The sequence below is a fragment of the Phascolarctos cinereus genome, unplaced genomic scaffold, assembly GCF_003287225.1.
Source record: "Phascolarctos cinereus isolate Bilbo 61053 unplaced genomic scaffold, phaCin_HiC Scaffold_7;HRSCAF=346, whole genome shotgun sequence".
Classification (NCBI taxonomy): domain Eukaryota; kingdom Metazoa; phylum Chordata; class Mammalia; order Diprotodontia; family Phascolarctidae; genus Phascolarctos; species Phascolarctos cinereus.
This window is the reverse complement of record NW_027556180.1, coordinates 2,537,801-2,550,487: the sequence shown is the minus strand read 5'-3', so window position 1 is coordinate 2,550,487 and position 12,687 is coordinate 2,537,801. Positions and strand designations below refer to the sequence as shown.

At 48.8% G+C, this 12,687-nt stretch overlaps 1 protein-coding gene across 1 annotated transcript in view; it reads right to left on the bottom strand.

The window, feature by feature from the left end:
- Positions 1 to 5,395: 5,395 nt before the first annotated feature.
- LOC110193114 (very long-chain specific acyl-CoA dehydrogenase, mitochondrial-like) overlaps positions 5,396 to 12,687 on the bottom strand; it is a 29,589-nt gene continuing 22,297 nt past the window's right edge. Inside the window, exons 19-22 of the mRNA XM_020964714.2 lie at positions 12,311 to 12,383; positions 11,530 to 11,602; positions 7,657 to 7,732; positions 5,396 to 6,516 (exon numbers count right to left, since the gene is read on the bottom strand). Coding sequence (XP_020820373.2) covers positions 6,379 to 6,516; positions 7,657 to 7,732; positions 11,530 to 11,602; positions 12,311 to 12,383 — 360 coding nt within the window. The 3' untranslated portion in view covers positions 5,396 to 6,378. The remainder of the gene's footprint in view (positions 6,517 to 7,656; positions 7,733 to 11,529; positions 11,603 to 12,310; positions 12,384 to 12,687) is intronic.

Below are 12,687 nucleotides of genomic sequence, written 5' to 3'. Positions count from 1 at the left end.
GGGGCTTTAAATGCCAAGCTAGAAGCAATGGGGAGCCACTGGATTCATGAGGAGGGGAGTGATGTGGTCAGATCTGTGCTTCAGGAACATCAGTGTGGCAGCTGGAGGGGAGAGAGATCGGAGGCTTTAGCAGCTGAGGAAGCCACTTCAACAGGCCAGGCCCAAGGTGACGAGGACCCGAAGGATGGAGGCGAGGTGAGTGGGAATTGACTTCCAATTGATTATATGAGAGGGGTGAAGGTGGAAGAAGAGTCAGGCAGGTGTGGGAGGCTTGAGGCCAAAAGAGAAGTCTGACAATAGCAGCTATGTGGAATGCAAGAGACAATTATTTGGGGAGTAGGAGAAAGATTACCCCCTACAGTAAAGGCCCAGATTATTTCTGAAAGTGATGCCTCTTTTAATGCAGTCCCAAACTGAATTAACCACATCACACAGCTGACTCCTATGGAGTTTGTGGTCCATTAAAACTCTCAGATCTTTTTCAGATGAACTGCCCGCCAACCATACCTCCTCCATCTTGTGCTTGTAAGGTTGATTCTTTTGAACCTGGCGTAAGACTTCTCATTTACTCCTATCAATTTTAGTCTTACTAGATTTGGTGCAATTTCCTATCCAGTCAAGATCTTCTTGAATCCTGATTCTGTCGTCCACTTTGTATTTACCCTTCCCATGTCACTGTCACCTGCAAATTTGATGAAGGGGCATGAGTAGGCCAAGCCAATATAATAAAAGTGACAATTCTACCTAAATTAATCTATTTTTTCAGTGCCACATCAACCAAACTACCAAATATTATTTTATAGAGCTAGAAAAAATAACCAAATTCATCTAGAAGAACAAAAGGTCAAGAACATTTAGGGAGTCTAAAAAAAAATGTGAAGGAAGGTGGCCCAGCCACCAGGTCTCAAACTGTATTATGAATCGGTAATTATCAGAGCAATCTCGTACTACCTAAGAAGTGGAGTGGTGGATCAGTGGAATAGAGTAGGTACCCAATACACTGTAGCAAAGGAGCCCGGTGATTTAGTGTTTGATAAACCCAGAGATCTGAGCTTTGGGGACAAACTCGTTATTGGACAAAAACTGCTGGGAACACTAGAAAACAGTATGACAGAAACTAGGTAGAGCCCAACATCTCACTCTGTATGCCCAGATATGGTACAAATGGGCACATGGTTTAGATATAAAGGATACCATAAGCAAATTAGGAGAACATGGAATAGTCAGATCTATGGATAAAGGAAGAATTTAGGACCAAACAAGAAATACAGAGCATTACAAATATAAAATGGATAATTTTGATTACATTAAATTAAAAAGGTTTTGGGGCCAGCTAGGTGGTGCAGTGCATAGAGCACAGGATCTGAGTTCAAATCTGGCCTCAGATCAAACACGACACTTACTAGCTGTGTGACCCTGGGCAAGTCACTTAACCCCAATTGCCTAAAAAAAAATTTTAAAAGGTTTTGCATGAACAAAACCAATGTAACCAAAATTAGAAAGAAATCTGGGAACATTTTTTTACAGCAAGTACCTCTGATAAAGGCTTCATTTCTCAAATATATAGAGAACTTGAGTAAAATTTATAAGAATGCAAGTCATTCCCCAATTGATAAATGATCAAAGGATATGAACAGGTAGTTTTCAGAGGAAGAAATTAAAGCTACCTACAGTCATATGAAAAAATGCTTCAAGTCACTATTGATTAAAGAAATGCAAATTAAAACAACTCTGAGGTACCACCTCACACCTATCAGACTGGCTAATGTGACAAAAAAGGACAATGTTGGATGTTGGAGGGAATGTGGGAAAACTGGGACACTAATGCATTAGTGGTAGAGTTGTGAGCTGATCCAACCATTCTGGAGAGCAATTTGGAATTATGCCCAAAGAGCTGTAAAACTGTGCATACCCTTTGATCTAGCAATACCACTACTGGGTCTATATCCCAAAGACATCTAAAAAAAGGGGAAAGGACTTATCTGTACAAAATTTGTACAAAAATATTTATAGCAGTTCTTTTTATGGAAACTAAGAATTGAAAATTGATGGTCATCAATTGGAGAATGGCTGAATAAGTTGTGGTTTATGATTGTGATGGAATATTATTGTGCTATAAGAAATGACAAACAAAATTATTTCAGAAATACCTGGGAAGACTTGCATGAATTGATGCAAAGTGAAGTGAACAGAACCAGGAGAACATTGTACACAGTAACAGCAATACTGTATGATGATCTACTGTGAATGACTTAGCTATTCGCAGCAATACAGTGATTCAAGACAATCCCAAAGAACTCTTGATGAAAAAAGATATCCACCTCTAGAGAAAGAGCTGATGTCTGAATGCAGACTGAAGCAGGCTATTTTCACTTTCTTTCTTTCTTGTTTTTCTTTTTTTTTTTGGTTTGAGTTGTCTTGCACAAAACGACTAATATGGAAATGTATATGATTGCACATGTAAAACCTATATCAGATTGATTACAGTCTCAGGGAGAGTGGAGGGTAGGGAGGGATAACTCTAAACTTAAAAAATGTTAAAAATTATTTTTATGTGTAATTGGGGGAAAATAAAATATTAAGAAAAATAGAGGAGCAGCCCATCTCTGCTTTCTCGAGAGACACTGATACAAATGCTCCACAGTATGGGACTATGCTCAGATTCCTGGGGGCACATCCTCTGACCCTTATCCAGTGCCTCACATGGCTGTCCCAACCCTTTTTTCAGCTCTCATTCTCCATCTTTGAACTGTGGATCACTGTCTCCTCCTTGATACTCTCCTCTCTCTTGGTTTTCAGGATCTCTCTCTCTCTCTCTCTCTCTCTCTCTCTCTCTCTCTCTCTCTCTCTCTCTCGCTCTCTCTCTCCTGGTTCTCCCTCTCTGACTGCTCCTTCTCTGTCTTCTTGGCTGGATCCTCCTCCAGATCATGCCCTCTAACCATGGTGACCCCCAGAGTCTATCCTGGGCCTTCTCTTCTCCCTCTAGATGCCTTCACCAGGTGACCTCATCATAGATTTAATGACCATCTCTGAGCTGATGGTTCTCAAATCTACCTATCTTGCCCCCAGTCTCTCTGTCGACCTTCATTCTTTCATCTACAATCGCTTTTCAGACATCTCAAACTGGACGTACAGTAGACATCCTAAACTCAAAATGTCCAAAACAGGATTTATTATCTTTCCCCTCTAAACCCTCCCCTCCTCCTACCTTCCCAGACCCTTAGGTTCTCCCAACCCAGGACTTCCTGGACTCACTCTCTCAACCCCTAGGTGCAAGCTATAGTCAAAGCCTATCAATTTCACCCATGCAACACCTCTTGTTGATTGCACCTCTGAAGCCTCTGTTGTCAATTTCACCTGTGCACTATCTCTTGTTGATTTCACTTCTGCAACATCTCTTTTCTGATTTCATGTAAGTTTCACTTTTGCAACATCTCTCCAATAGCCCCTTCCTCTCCTCTGACCGTGCCCCTTCCTGGTGCAGACCCTCATCACCTCATGCCTGGACTTTTGCAATAGCTGCTGGGGGAGGGGTCCTGCCTGCCTCAAATCTCTCTCCATCTCAGTCCATCCTTTGGTCACTAAAGTGATTTTCCTACAGTGTGGGTCTGACTATATTGGTTGCTTGCTCAATGAACCCCAGGGGTTCCCCCTGACCTCCAGGATCAAATACAAAATGCTCGGTTTGGCCTTCATAACCTGCCCCCTTCCTTTCCAGTCTCTTTATACCTTACTCCCCCCACATACTCTGATCTAGTGCCCCCAGTCTCCTGACTGCTCCTCAAATAAGACCCTCCATCTCTGGGCTCTAAGCATTCTCTCTGGCTGTCGCCCTGCTTGGAATGCTCTCCCTCCTTCTCTCCAAATGCTGACCTCCCTGGCCTCCTTTAAGTCCCAACTAAAATTCCATTATCTATAAGAAGCCTGTTATTTCCTATTTATCCTGTCCATAGCTTGCTTTGTGTATATGTGCTTGTGTATTGTCTCCTGCATTAGATTGTGAGCTGCTTGAGGGCAGAGACTGTCTTGTGCCTCTTTTTATTTGCCTATCCCTTAAAATATTGCCTGGTATATAGTAGGGGCTTAATAAATGTTTACTGACTGACTTTATAATTTTCAACACTCTTGAAGAGGATGGAATCATGGGAGAGGAGAGTCAGGAGAGTTGGGATCTAGTCTTGCTTCTGCAACTTAGTAGCTGTATGACCACAGGCAAGTCACTTGGTCTCTGTGATCCGTAGAATGGGGAGAATACCTTGGAAGAATTGTCTCAAGGAAGCACTTTGAAGACCTTGAATCACCCCAGAAATCTGTACAGTTTTCATTATTTGTAGTAACTTTGTGTGGGTCCTTGCACTAAGTTAATGCTGAATGAATGAATGGAGAAAGGACTGCCACAGGTAGAGGCCGGGTCCCACGAAGGTCCAGAAGTGGCCTCACCACCACGCAGAAAGGCCTGGGTGAGCTATCTGCCCTTTGGAAATTCATCTTTCCATTCAAACCGAACCAAACCACAATCTGTCAGGCTGCTGCTACTGCGGTCACGCTCTTGGGTTTCTCAGAGAATGGCCCAGTGTGCAGGGGCAACCCGGGCAGGGCGCAGCCCTCACAGGGCCCCAGTGTCTGCATCCTCTGCGGCCCTCAAAGAGCCCTCAGTTCTCCTGGACAAAAGAGAACCTGATGATCAGGAGGGACGAGGCTTTGGCAGCTTCCGTGGGGCCCCTCCACCCCTCGGCCTCTGGAGAAGACACTTTTATTTTCAGAGTCGAGCCGTGTGGGGCTCTTTGTTGGCCAATGGAACAATGGAGGCCAGAGAATCCTCTGGTGGTCTCTGAAATCCTGCAAGGGATTCGAGGCCAGAGACCCTCAGAGAGGAGCCTGTAGGAGCTGAACTCCTGTGTGTCACAGTCCCAGGGCAGGGGAGGAGGGATGCTTCAGGCTTGGTCCTACCCTGTTGTTGGGGAGGCAAAGTGAAGGAAAGCAGTGTCGGAGGCTGAGAGAGCTGAAAGAGGCTCAGAGACCTTCTAGTCTTCCCCACTCTCACCCCCCCACTTTACAGATGAGAAAACTGAGGCTGAGAGGGCTTACAGCTGTGGATCTGGAGGGAAAGGAACGTCAGAGATCATCTTTGTAACTGCAGGCACTATATAAACGTGTGCTGATACCCCCACCTCCACTTGACCAATGAGGAAGCAGAGGCCTGGAGAGGTCACGTGCAGATATGGACCTGGAAAGACCTCAGAAGACCACTCGTCTATGCCTCCATTTTCAGAGAAGGAAACGGAGGCCTGGGAGGTTAATGATGTCACGTGCTCCAGGCCCGACAGGTGCATCTGAACACAAACCTGCTTCTGCTGCCTGAGGTCCCAGGGGCAGAAGCAGGGCTGAGCCAGCACCATCTGACTCTAGTCTCCGTGCTCTTCCCCATGGCGCCTCTCCTGTGCCTGAGCCATACTCTTGGGAGCTGAAGACTGGAGGCGAGAGAGACCGGTAGGAGGTTGCAGAGACATATGTAGCTTGTTTCTGTGGCAGGTGGGGAAGGGGAGTCCCTGGAGCACAGAGAAGGCCTCTGAGACTAAGTAGGCATTGGAGCCGCGGTGAAACACAATACAGAGCCGAGATGAGGAGAAGCAACCCCCTCGTCTTTCCTGTGCACTGTGCAGGTCAAGGGGAAGGGGCTGACCTGAGCGGCCCCAAGTGCTTTTCTCCGTTATGGGGGAGGTGCTCCATTCAGGGTGGCGCTTTAAATCTGGGTAACTCAGGAAATCCCTGAGAGGTGGGACTCAGCAGAAGGTTGATTTAATCCTGAGCAATCATGAGTTCTTTCCCTTTCTAGGGGGACCTCAACCTCAGGGTAAGACCCTAAGTTCTGGTCACCATTCAAAATACCTGGGGAAGTTGGACAAATCAGGTGGGGTAATAGAGTTCTCTTGCTGATTTCTATGTTTGAGTGTTGAGTCCTTTGCATTTTTTGTTGGGCTAAATAAAGCCTGTCCTATATTAATGCTTTGTCAGCCTGAGTGCTTGCATGGGAGCTGAGGACTCTTTTTTTGTTTTAGACATCCAGATATGAGTCAAATGCTAATGTTTCCAAAGTAAACTTTGGTTAGAAACAAAATGAGTCCAAGAAATGTCCTCATTTTCAGCTCCTCCAAGGCATTTCGCAGCGCCTAGTACAGGGCTTTCCAAGTGAGGGGCTTGTAGAGCCAGAACACCCAGAAAGCCAAAGACTTGAGCACAGCAGTCCAGATTTTGAGCTTCAATTTCTCACAGCCAATGACCTAGGTAAGAACCTGTAATCTTATTATTTAGCTAGCTTCTCCCTAAGTGCTTGGGTAGAGTCCAGCCTCAGGTGTACTTCAGGAGATAAATCCCTTCTCAGAAGCCCATGGGGCGAGGATATAAGACTCCTCCAGTCCTCACAACTTCATCAGTGATAGACTTCATGTTCTGGTAGTAGCAATTCCAACTCGAGGCTTTCACTGCCTTGAGATTCCATCGGACGCGTTCAGAGGCCTAACGGAGAGAGAGAGAGAGAGAGAGAGAGAGAGAGAGAGAGAGAGAGAGAGAGAGAGAGGCCTCCATCCCTTCTCAGTTCAGCAGCTAAACTGCTTACATAGTCTGTTAATTAACATTAGCCACCATTGTATGTCACACGCACACGAGCATGCACACACACATACGCACACCAAGCACCCATTTCTCTTGGGAAGGCAGCCAGCTCAGAACTTAAATCCTCCCATGGCAGGGGGCTCTAAATCACTTGGTTCAGAGCAGGTTTACAAAAAGCTACCCAATCTGTCCCCAGCCAGTCTTTCCAGCCTCATTGGACATGATTCCCCTTCCTAGGATTCAGCTAAACTGGCCTTCTCTGCTCTGCCCGGAACATAGGCATCTGCCCCTTCGAGCCGGGGGTGGGGCCCTCCTCATACAAAGTGGTGTCAGAGTTGAACAGAAATGCAGGCCATGCATTGACTTAGAAAGTCACAAATGTATGTCATCTATGTTGTTTTGTATTTTCTTTTTTTTGGTGAGGCAATCGGGGTTAAGTGACTTGCCCAGGGTCACACAGCTAGTGAATATCATGTGTCTGAGGCCTCATTTGAACTCAGGTCCTCCTGACCTCAGGGCCAGTGCTGTCTCCACCGTGCCACCTAGCTGCTTCGTTATTTTGCATTTTCACTTATGTTGTGAACCGTTTCCCAGATGCATTGTCATTAGGCTGTGCTCAGGGGTGTTGTTTGACACTTCAGTTATGGCAGAGTCTTCCTCTTTCTTTAAGAGGCTGCTCAGGCACTACCAGTTTGATCCTCCCCCTCCCCCACACATCTTCCTGCCTTGTCTTTGGATCTAGTTATCTTATAGTCCATTTATATTCATATATACTTTAATATGTAACTATTTCCTATAATTGAGTGTAAGCCTTCTGAGGGCAGGTCCTGGTACACTTAGCACGTAGTTTCTGGCATGTAGGGGGGCCTCACAAGTGCTCATAGACGGATCTCTTAGAAAGGAGCTGCATCTGACCTGCATCCCTGCTCCTTGGAATCATGGGAGCCTGGACTATTTTGTAGAAGAAGCCAAAGTGTGAACCCCTTTCTGAAGGGAGAGACAACAGACAGCAGGTGGGGCTGGGGCAAAGGAAGCCTGTCCTACCTTATAGCACCAGGACTCACACAGCAGCTTCTCATGTAAGGCTGAAGGGAGGTTGTGGTTCAGTGACTGCGTTGCCCTAGAAGGAACAGAGCCCCCAGACCCAGTTAGGATGGGAAGGTTCTACATATCTCCGTGCTCCTCAGTTCTGGGCTTTCATTGGCTGGGCCAGATCCCAGATCCTGGTGATGCTGTGCTAGGCTTTTCATGCAGCCCGCCTGTGAAGAGCCCTTTCCGTTTGGCCAGACTGCTCTCCTGACCTCAGGCTTCCCTCCCAGAGCCCAGGAGAGCACAGTGTCCCTTGGAGACCACTATGACACATTCAAGTTAGCATCAGCAGAGTCTAATAGATATTTGCTTTTCCATCTTGAGGGAGTATGGGTGGAGGAAAGCAGCAGGTTAGCCAAGTGTTTCAGCCTGTGCTAATCTCTCGTGTTATTCTCGTGGAGAAGGTGGAGAGGGGTAGGTAGGCTAGAGAATGGAACAATTAGATGGAGGCAACACCGGTCACCATCAGTGGTTCTGTGAGGTAGGGACTCCTCCCCAGAGCTTGGGGATTCCTTGAATATTTTCACTAAGGATCTGCCTTTGTTTATTAATTCTCCTGTGTTAACAGAGGTTTTAGGCAGGTTTGTTTGTTTGTTTGTTTGGTGCCAGTTCTATTTTTATTTTTTTTTTTGCTTTTAAAAAAATTTCTTTAAACTGGAAAGCATTTTGGCAGTGATTACACTTTTTTTGCCTTTTTTTTTTTTTGGTAAGGTAATCAAGGTTAAGTCACTTGCCCAGGGTCACACAGCTAGTGGGTGTCAAGTGTCTGAGGCTGGATTTGAACTCAGGTCCTCCTGACTCCAGGGCTGGTGCTCTTGTCCACTGCACCACTTAGCAGGCAGCTTGTCTTTGAAAGCACAAATTCAGTGTCTTCCATAACTGCCTCTGCCTCCAGAAGGTCAAGCTGGCTTAGCATGAAAGGGCTCCACAGTGGAAGGTGCATCCCAGTGCCAACAGCTTCAGAGAGACTCAGAGAAGGGCCTTCCATTTGCACAATGGACTGGTCACCGCTCTCCCTACCCCCCCCACCCCCTGCAATGGTGAAATTCAGGCCTCAGAGCACTAAAGTGCCATCCATGACCACATCAGAAATGCCCACAGACGGAAATGAACCAAGGACAGCTCAGTCTTTGCCACGAAGGGAGATCTGGAAGCTCTCTGTGTGCCAAGGGAGACAGCCCCAGGCCCTGCCCCAAGGAGCTCATATTCTAACAGGAGGAAGCAACACAGAGAAAGAAGAGGTGGCCAGAGAAGGGAATTTTGTCCTGGGATGGTGAGTTCAGTCTTTGCCTACCCTTCCAAAAGCAGCCGATTTGATTAGAATTCTCCCAGCAAGAGGCGGGCAGTGGGAGTGTCCGGCAAGTGTATGGGGGCAGTGCCCTTTCTCCTCCCCGCTGCCTCTCCCTCATATCTTTTGGGCACTCCTTCCAAGGGTCCTTCTAGGCTGGGTGATTCTTGTCTACGTCCTCCCCAAAATCTTTTACAGACCATCTACCCACAGGGGCGCAGACCTTTCTTGAGGTTAGATTGGTTCAACGAGTCCCCAGAGTGAAACGTCTCCTCTGCGTCATTCAGTTGGTCCCGTTGTGCTGGTCAGAGAACCTCAGGTGAAGTACTGTGTGTGGTCAGATTTCCAGCAGCAGGAGGTTGCGTTTTGAGATAAAATTGTTGGCATGAAATGCTTCTGACCTGTAGGACCTTAATGACCCGGAGCCACAGTTCAAGGGAAGGCTGCTAGATGAGCTCTGGATGCTCTGCCAGGCAATCTGTGAGGCAAACGCTGCTCCCCAAGGGTGCCTGGAGGGGAGTGAAGAAGTGATTTGTTCTGGGGCAGGATCAGGGAGTTCTTAGACCGTGGTGAGGGCATTGCTGGGTACCGGGAGGGACTGGCTGAACTCCTGGCCTCCTTCACTTGCAGGAGAATGGCTCTCAGCATAGCCAGGGTGGGACCCGCCTGGATTCTTGATCATTTATGCCTCCTTAGTTTAGCACTCTTGGCACCCTCCGGATTTGGCTCTGTTGGGAAATTCACAGGTCATCTGGGATGTCATTGTCGGGTGAGGTGTGAGGCAAAGAGCTCTAGCCTGGACTTGGGACTCTGGTCTCGCTTGACCTTGAGTGAGGCATGACCTTGTGCCCATTAGCTTTGTAGAATCCCAGGCTCTCAGGGCAGTAAGAGACCTCCTGACACGTCTAATCAGCCAACACTGGAGTGAGTACTGCCTGTCTAGCACACCTATGACTGGTCACTTCACCTGTGCTTGGAGACTTCCAGTGATGGGAAGCTCGCTACCTAAGAAGGAGGCCCACTTCACCTTTACAAGGTTTCCTGACATCCAATTTAGAGCTGCCATTTGGCCATTTCTACCCATTGCTTCTAATGCTTTCTGTGGGTGAGAGCAGATGTATAATCCCTTTTCCATATGACTGTCCTTCACATTCTTGAAGAAAGTCCCGCTGAGGCTTCCTTTGTCCAGGCTAAATGTCCCTTCCTTCAACTGATGCTCAGAGAGCAAGAATTTGAGGCTCTTTCCCACTCCGTCTGCCCTCCTGCGGGTGCCCCAGGTTTCCCACGCGCAGCCTCGGGGTGGCACGGCCATGGGGTGGCAGCTGAGCTGGCCATCTAGATCCAGTCTGACCAGGCCATTCCCTTGAGGTCCCCTTCCCATTTCTTGCAGGATGAACACCAGCTCTTTGCTCTGGCCTTCGAAGCCCCTCCCGCCTGGCTCAGCCTCTTTCCCAGCTGACTGACCTCCTGTGACTTCTGCTCTCGCACACTACCTTCCAGTAAACCTGGTCTATTGTGGTTTTCTGTGCACAATGTCCCATCTTCCACCTCCACGCTGTTGCCTCTGTGGCGTTCCACGCCTGTGGTGCCCTCTCCTTCCTCGTCATCTCTACTTCTTGGAAACCCCAGCTCCTTGCAAGGTCTGGCTCAGGCCCCCTTCCACGAAGCCTAGCTAGGTGCTCTCCACATCGGACATGACTTCAGATTTATTTTGGCTACTCGGTACTAGCCCAGAAGCCCAGTCCTCGTGAGCCTGCACATCTCGTGTGGTGGAAGCAATGGCCCACGAGGAAGAGGGCCAAGGAGCTGCTTGTGGGCGCAGGTGGAAGGGAAGAGTCTGGCAGAGATGTAGGCGCAGTCACGGATGTCGTGGACCCACCTCTGATCGCTAAGCCTGCGGTGCACAGAGGCCTTGGGCACCTGCAGGGCCAGCCTGAGGACACCTGCCAAAAGCCTAGAGCGGCTGCCACATCTCTTTCTTGGTTGGATTCCTTCACTGATGTTATCTGGTGAGAAGCGCCTCAGAAAGGACCGGCTCCTTGGATCCGCTCCTTGAGGCCAGGCGGAGCCCCACGAGAATGGGTCCCCCCAGGAGTGGGCGTTCCCACGGGCCCTTCCTCGAAAGGGGCAGTGGATTGGCCGCTCCCCAAGGGAAGCAGCGATTGGGTCGTTCTCTGTCTCCCAGTGAGTACTGAAGACACGAAAAAGCCTCGGCCAATGCTGGGCAAAATGAGCTGAGCCGCCGGGATTCCCCACACTGTTGTTTCCTACCCAGTGTCCACACCGTGCCCTCACCACCATGTGGGTGCAAAGGGAGGAAGAGGGGTGTGTGTGTGTGTGTGTGTGTGAGAGAGAGAGAGAGAGAGAGAGAGCGTGTGTACATGTGTGTGCAAAGGCAGGAAGAGGTGTGTGTGTGAGAGAGAGAGTGTGTACGTGTGCATGCATGCGCATGTCTGTGCATATGAGGGGCTCTGCCTCCATTCTGAGGGTGGCTGCTCCGTGAGTCTCCTCAGCTCTCGCACCCTCCCCTCCGTCAGTACCTGGAAAGCACGACCCCCATGGCGTAGATGTCAATAGCAGCATCTGCGATCCTCTTCAAGTGAAACTGATGATCTGGAAGGGAACCCAGAGGGGCTTGGCTGCCCTGCTGAGAGCAAAGCAGGCGCAGGTGCCCTCCAACTCCTCCCTCCTCCCTTTTCTCTCTCCCCCTCTTTTGTCCTCCCTCCTCCCTCCTTTCTCCTGCTCTGCTCTCCTCCCTCCTCCTTCCTTCCCCTCCCTCTCTCTTCTCCCTCCCTCCCTCCCTCTTCCCTTTCCCCTCCCTCTTCCCTCTTCCCTGCTCTCTTCTCCCTCTTCCTCCCCCCTCCTCCCTCCTCTCCTTCCCTCTCTTTCCCTCCCTCTTCTTTTCTTTCCTCATTCCTCCTCTATTCCTCTTCCCCTCCCCTCCCTCTTCTCTCCTTCCTGCTTTCTTCTTCCTCTTCCTCCCCCCTCCTCTCTCCTCTCCCTCCCTCCCTCTTTCTCCCCTTTCCCTTCTCCCCCTTCCTCCCTCCTTCTTCTCCCTCCCTGTTCTCTTTTCCTCCTCCCCACCTCTGTAGGTCTGAAAGGCTGGGAAGGGCCCACCACTGGAGCTCTGGGGACCAGAGAAGTTTATGACTTTGGGGAGGCAGAGAAGGGGCAGTGAATGTTGTATGAAGAGCAGGAAGAGAATACCTTGCCCTTTTTGTTTCAAAAAATCATCTTTCTGAAGTTTCAAGAACTGTCAGAGCCCGAACTGTACCCAGAACAAGGGTTAGCAATGCAATATGCAAAAGTGAGAGGACGTACGGGTCACTTGGGTGCCAAATTTTAAGAGCAGGTGCTCAACAGCTTCTGAAAGTAGATCCACACATTTGGTCACCTTTAAAGGAGGAAAGGGAAGGATGTCAGTTTGTCAGGACAGGTTTTGTATGAGAAAGATGGCCACACAGGGGATGTCTTTCTTACAGTAACCAAGAGGCCCTACCTGGGGAAGAGCAGCATTGCCATTTCTCATGGCCCATGCACCATCCACTTTAGCTTGCCCTGTGTTAGCCCTCCGGGGCCACCGTCCATCTAAGCCCTCTCAGGACACTGAACATGGCAGCCCACTGGGGGCATTATCTATATTAGTCCAGCTGGGGGCCTTGACCACCATATTCCTAGGCAGCTTCTACTCCATGAAG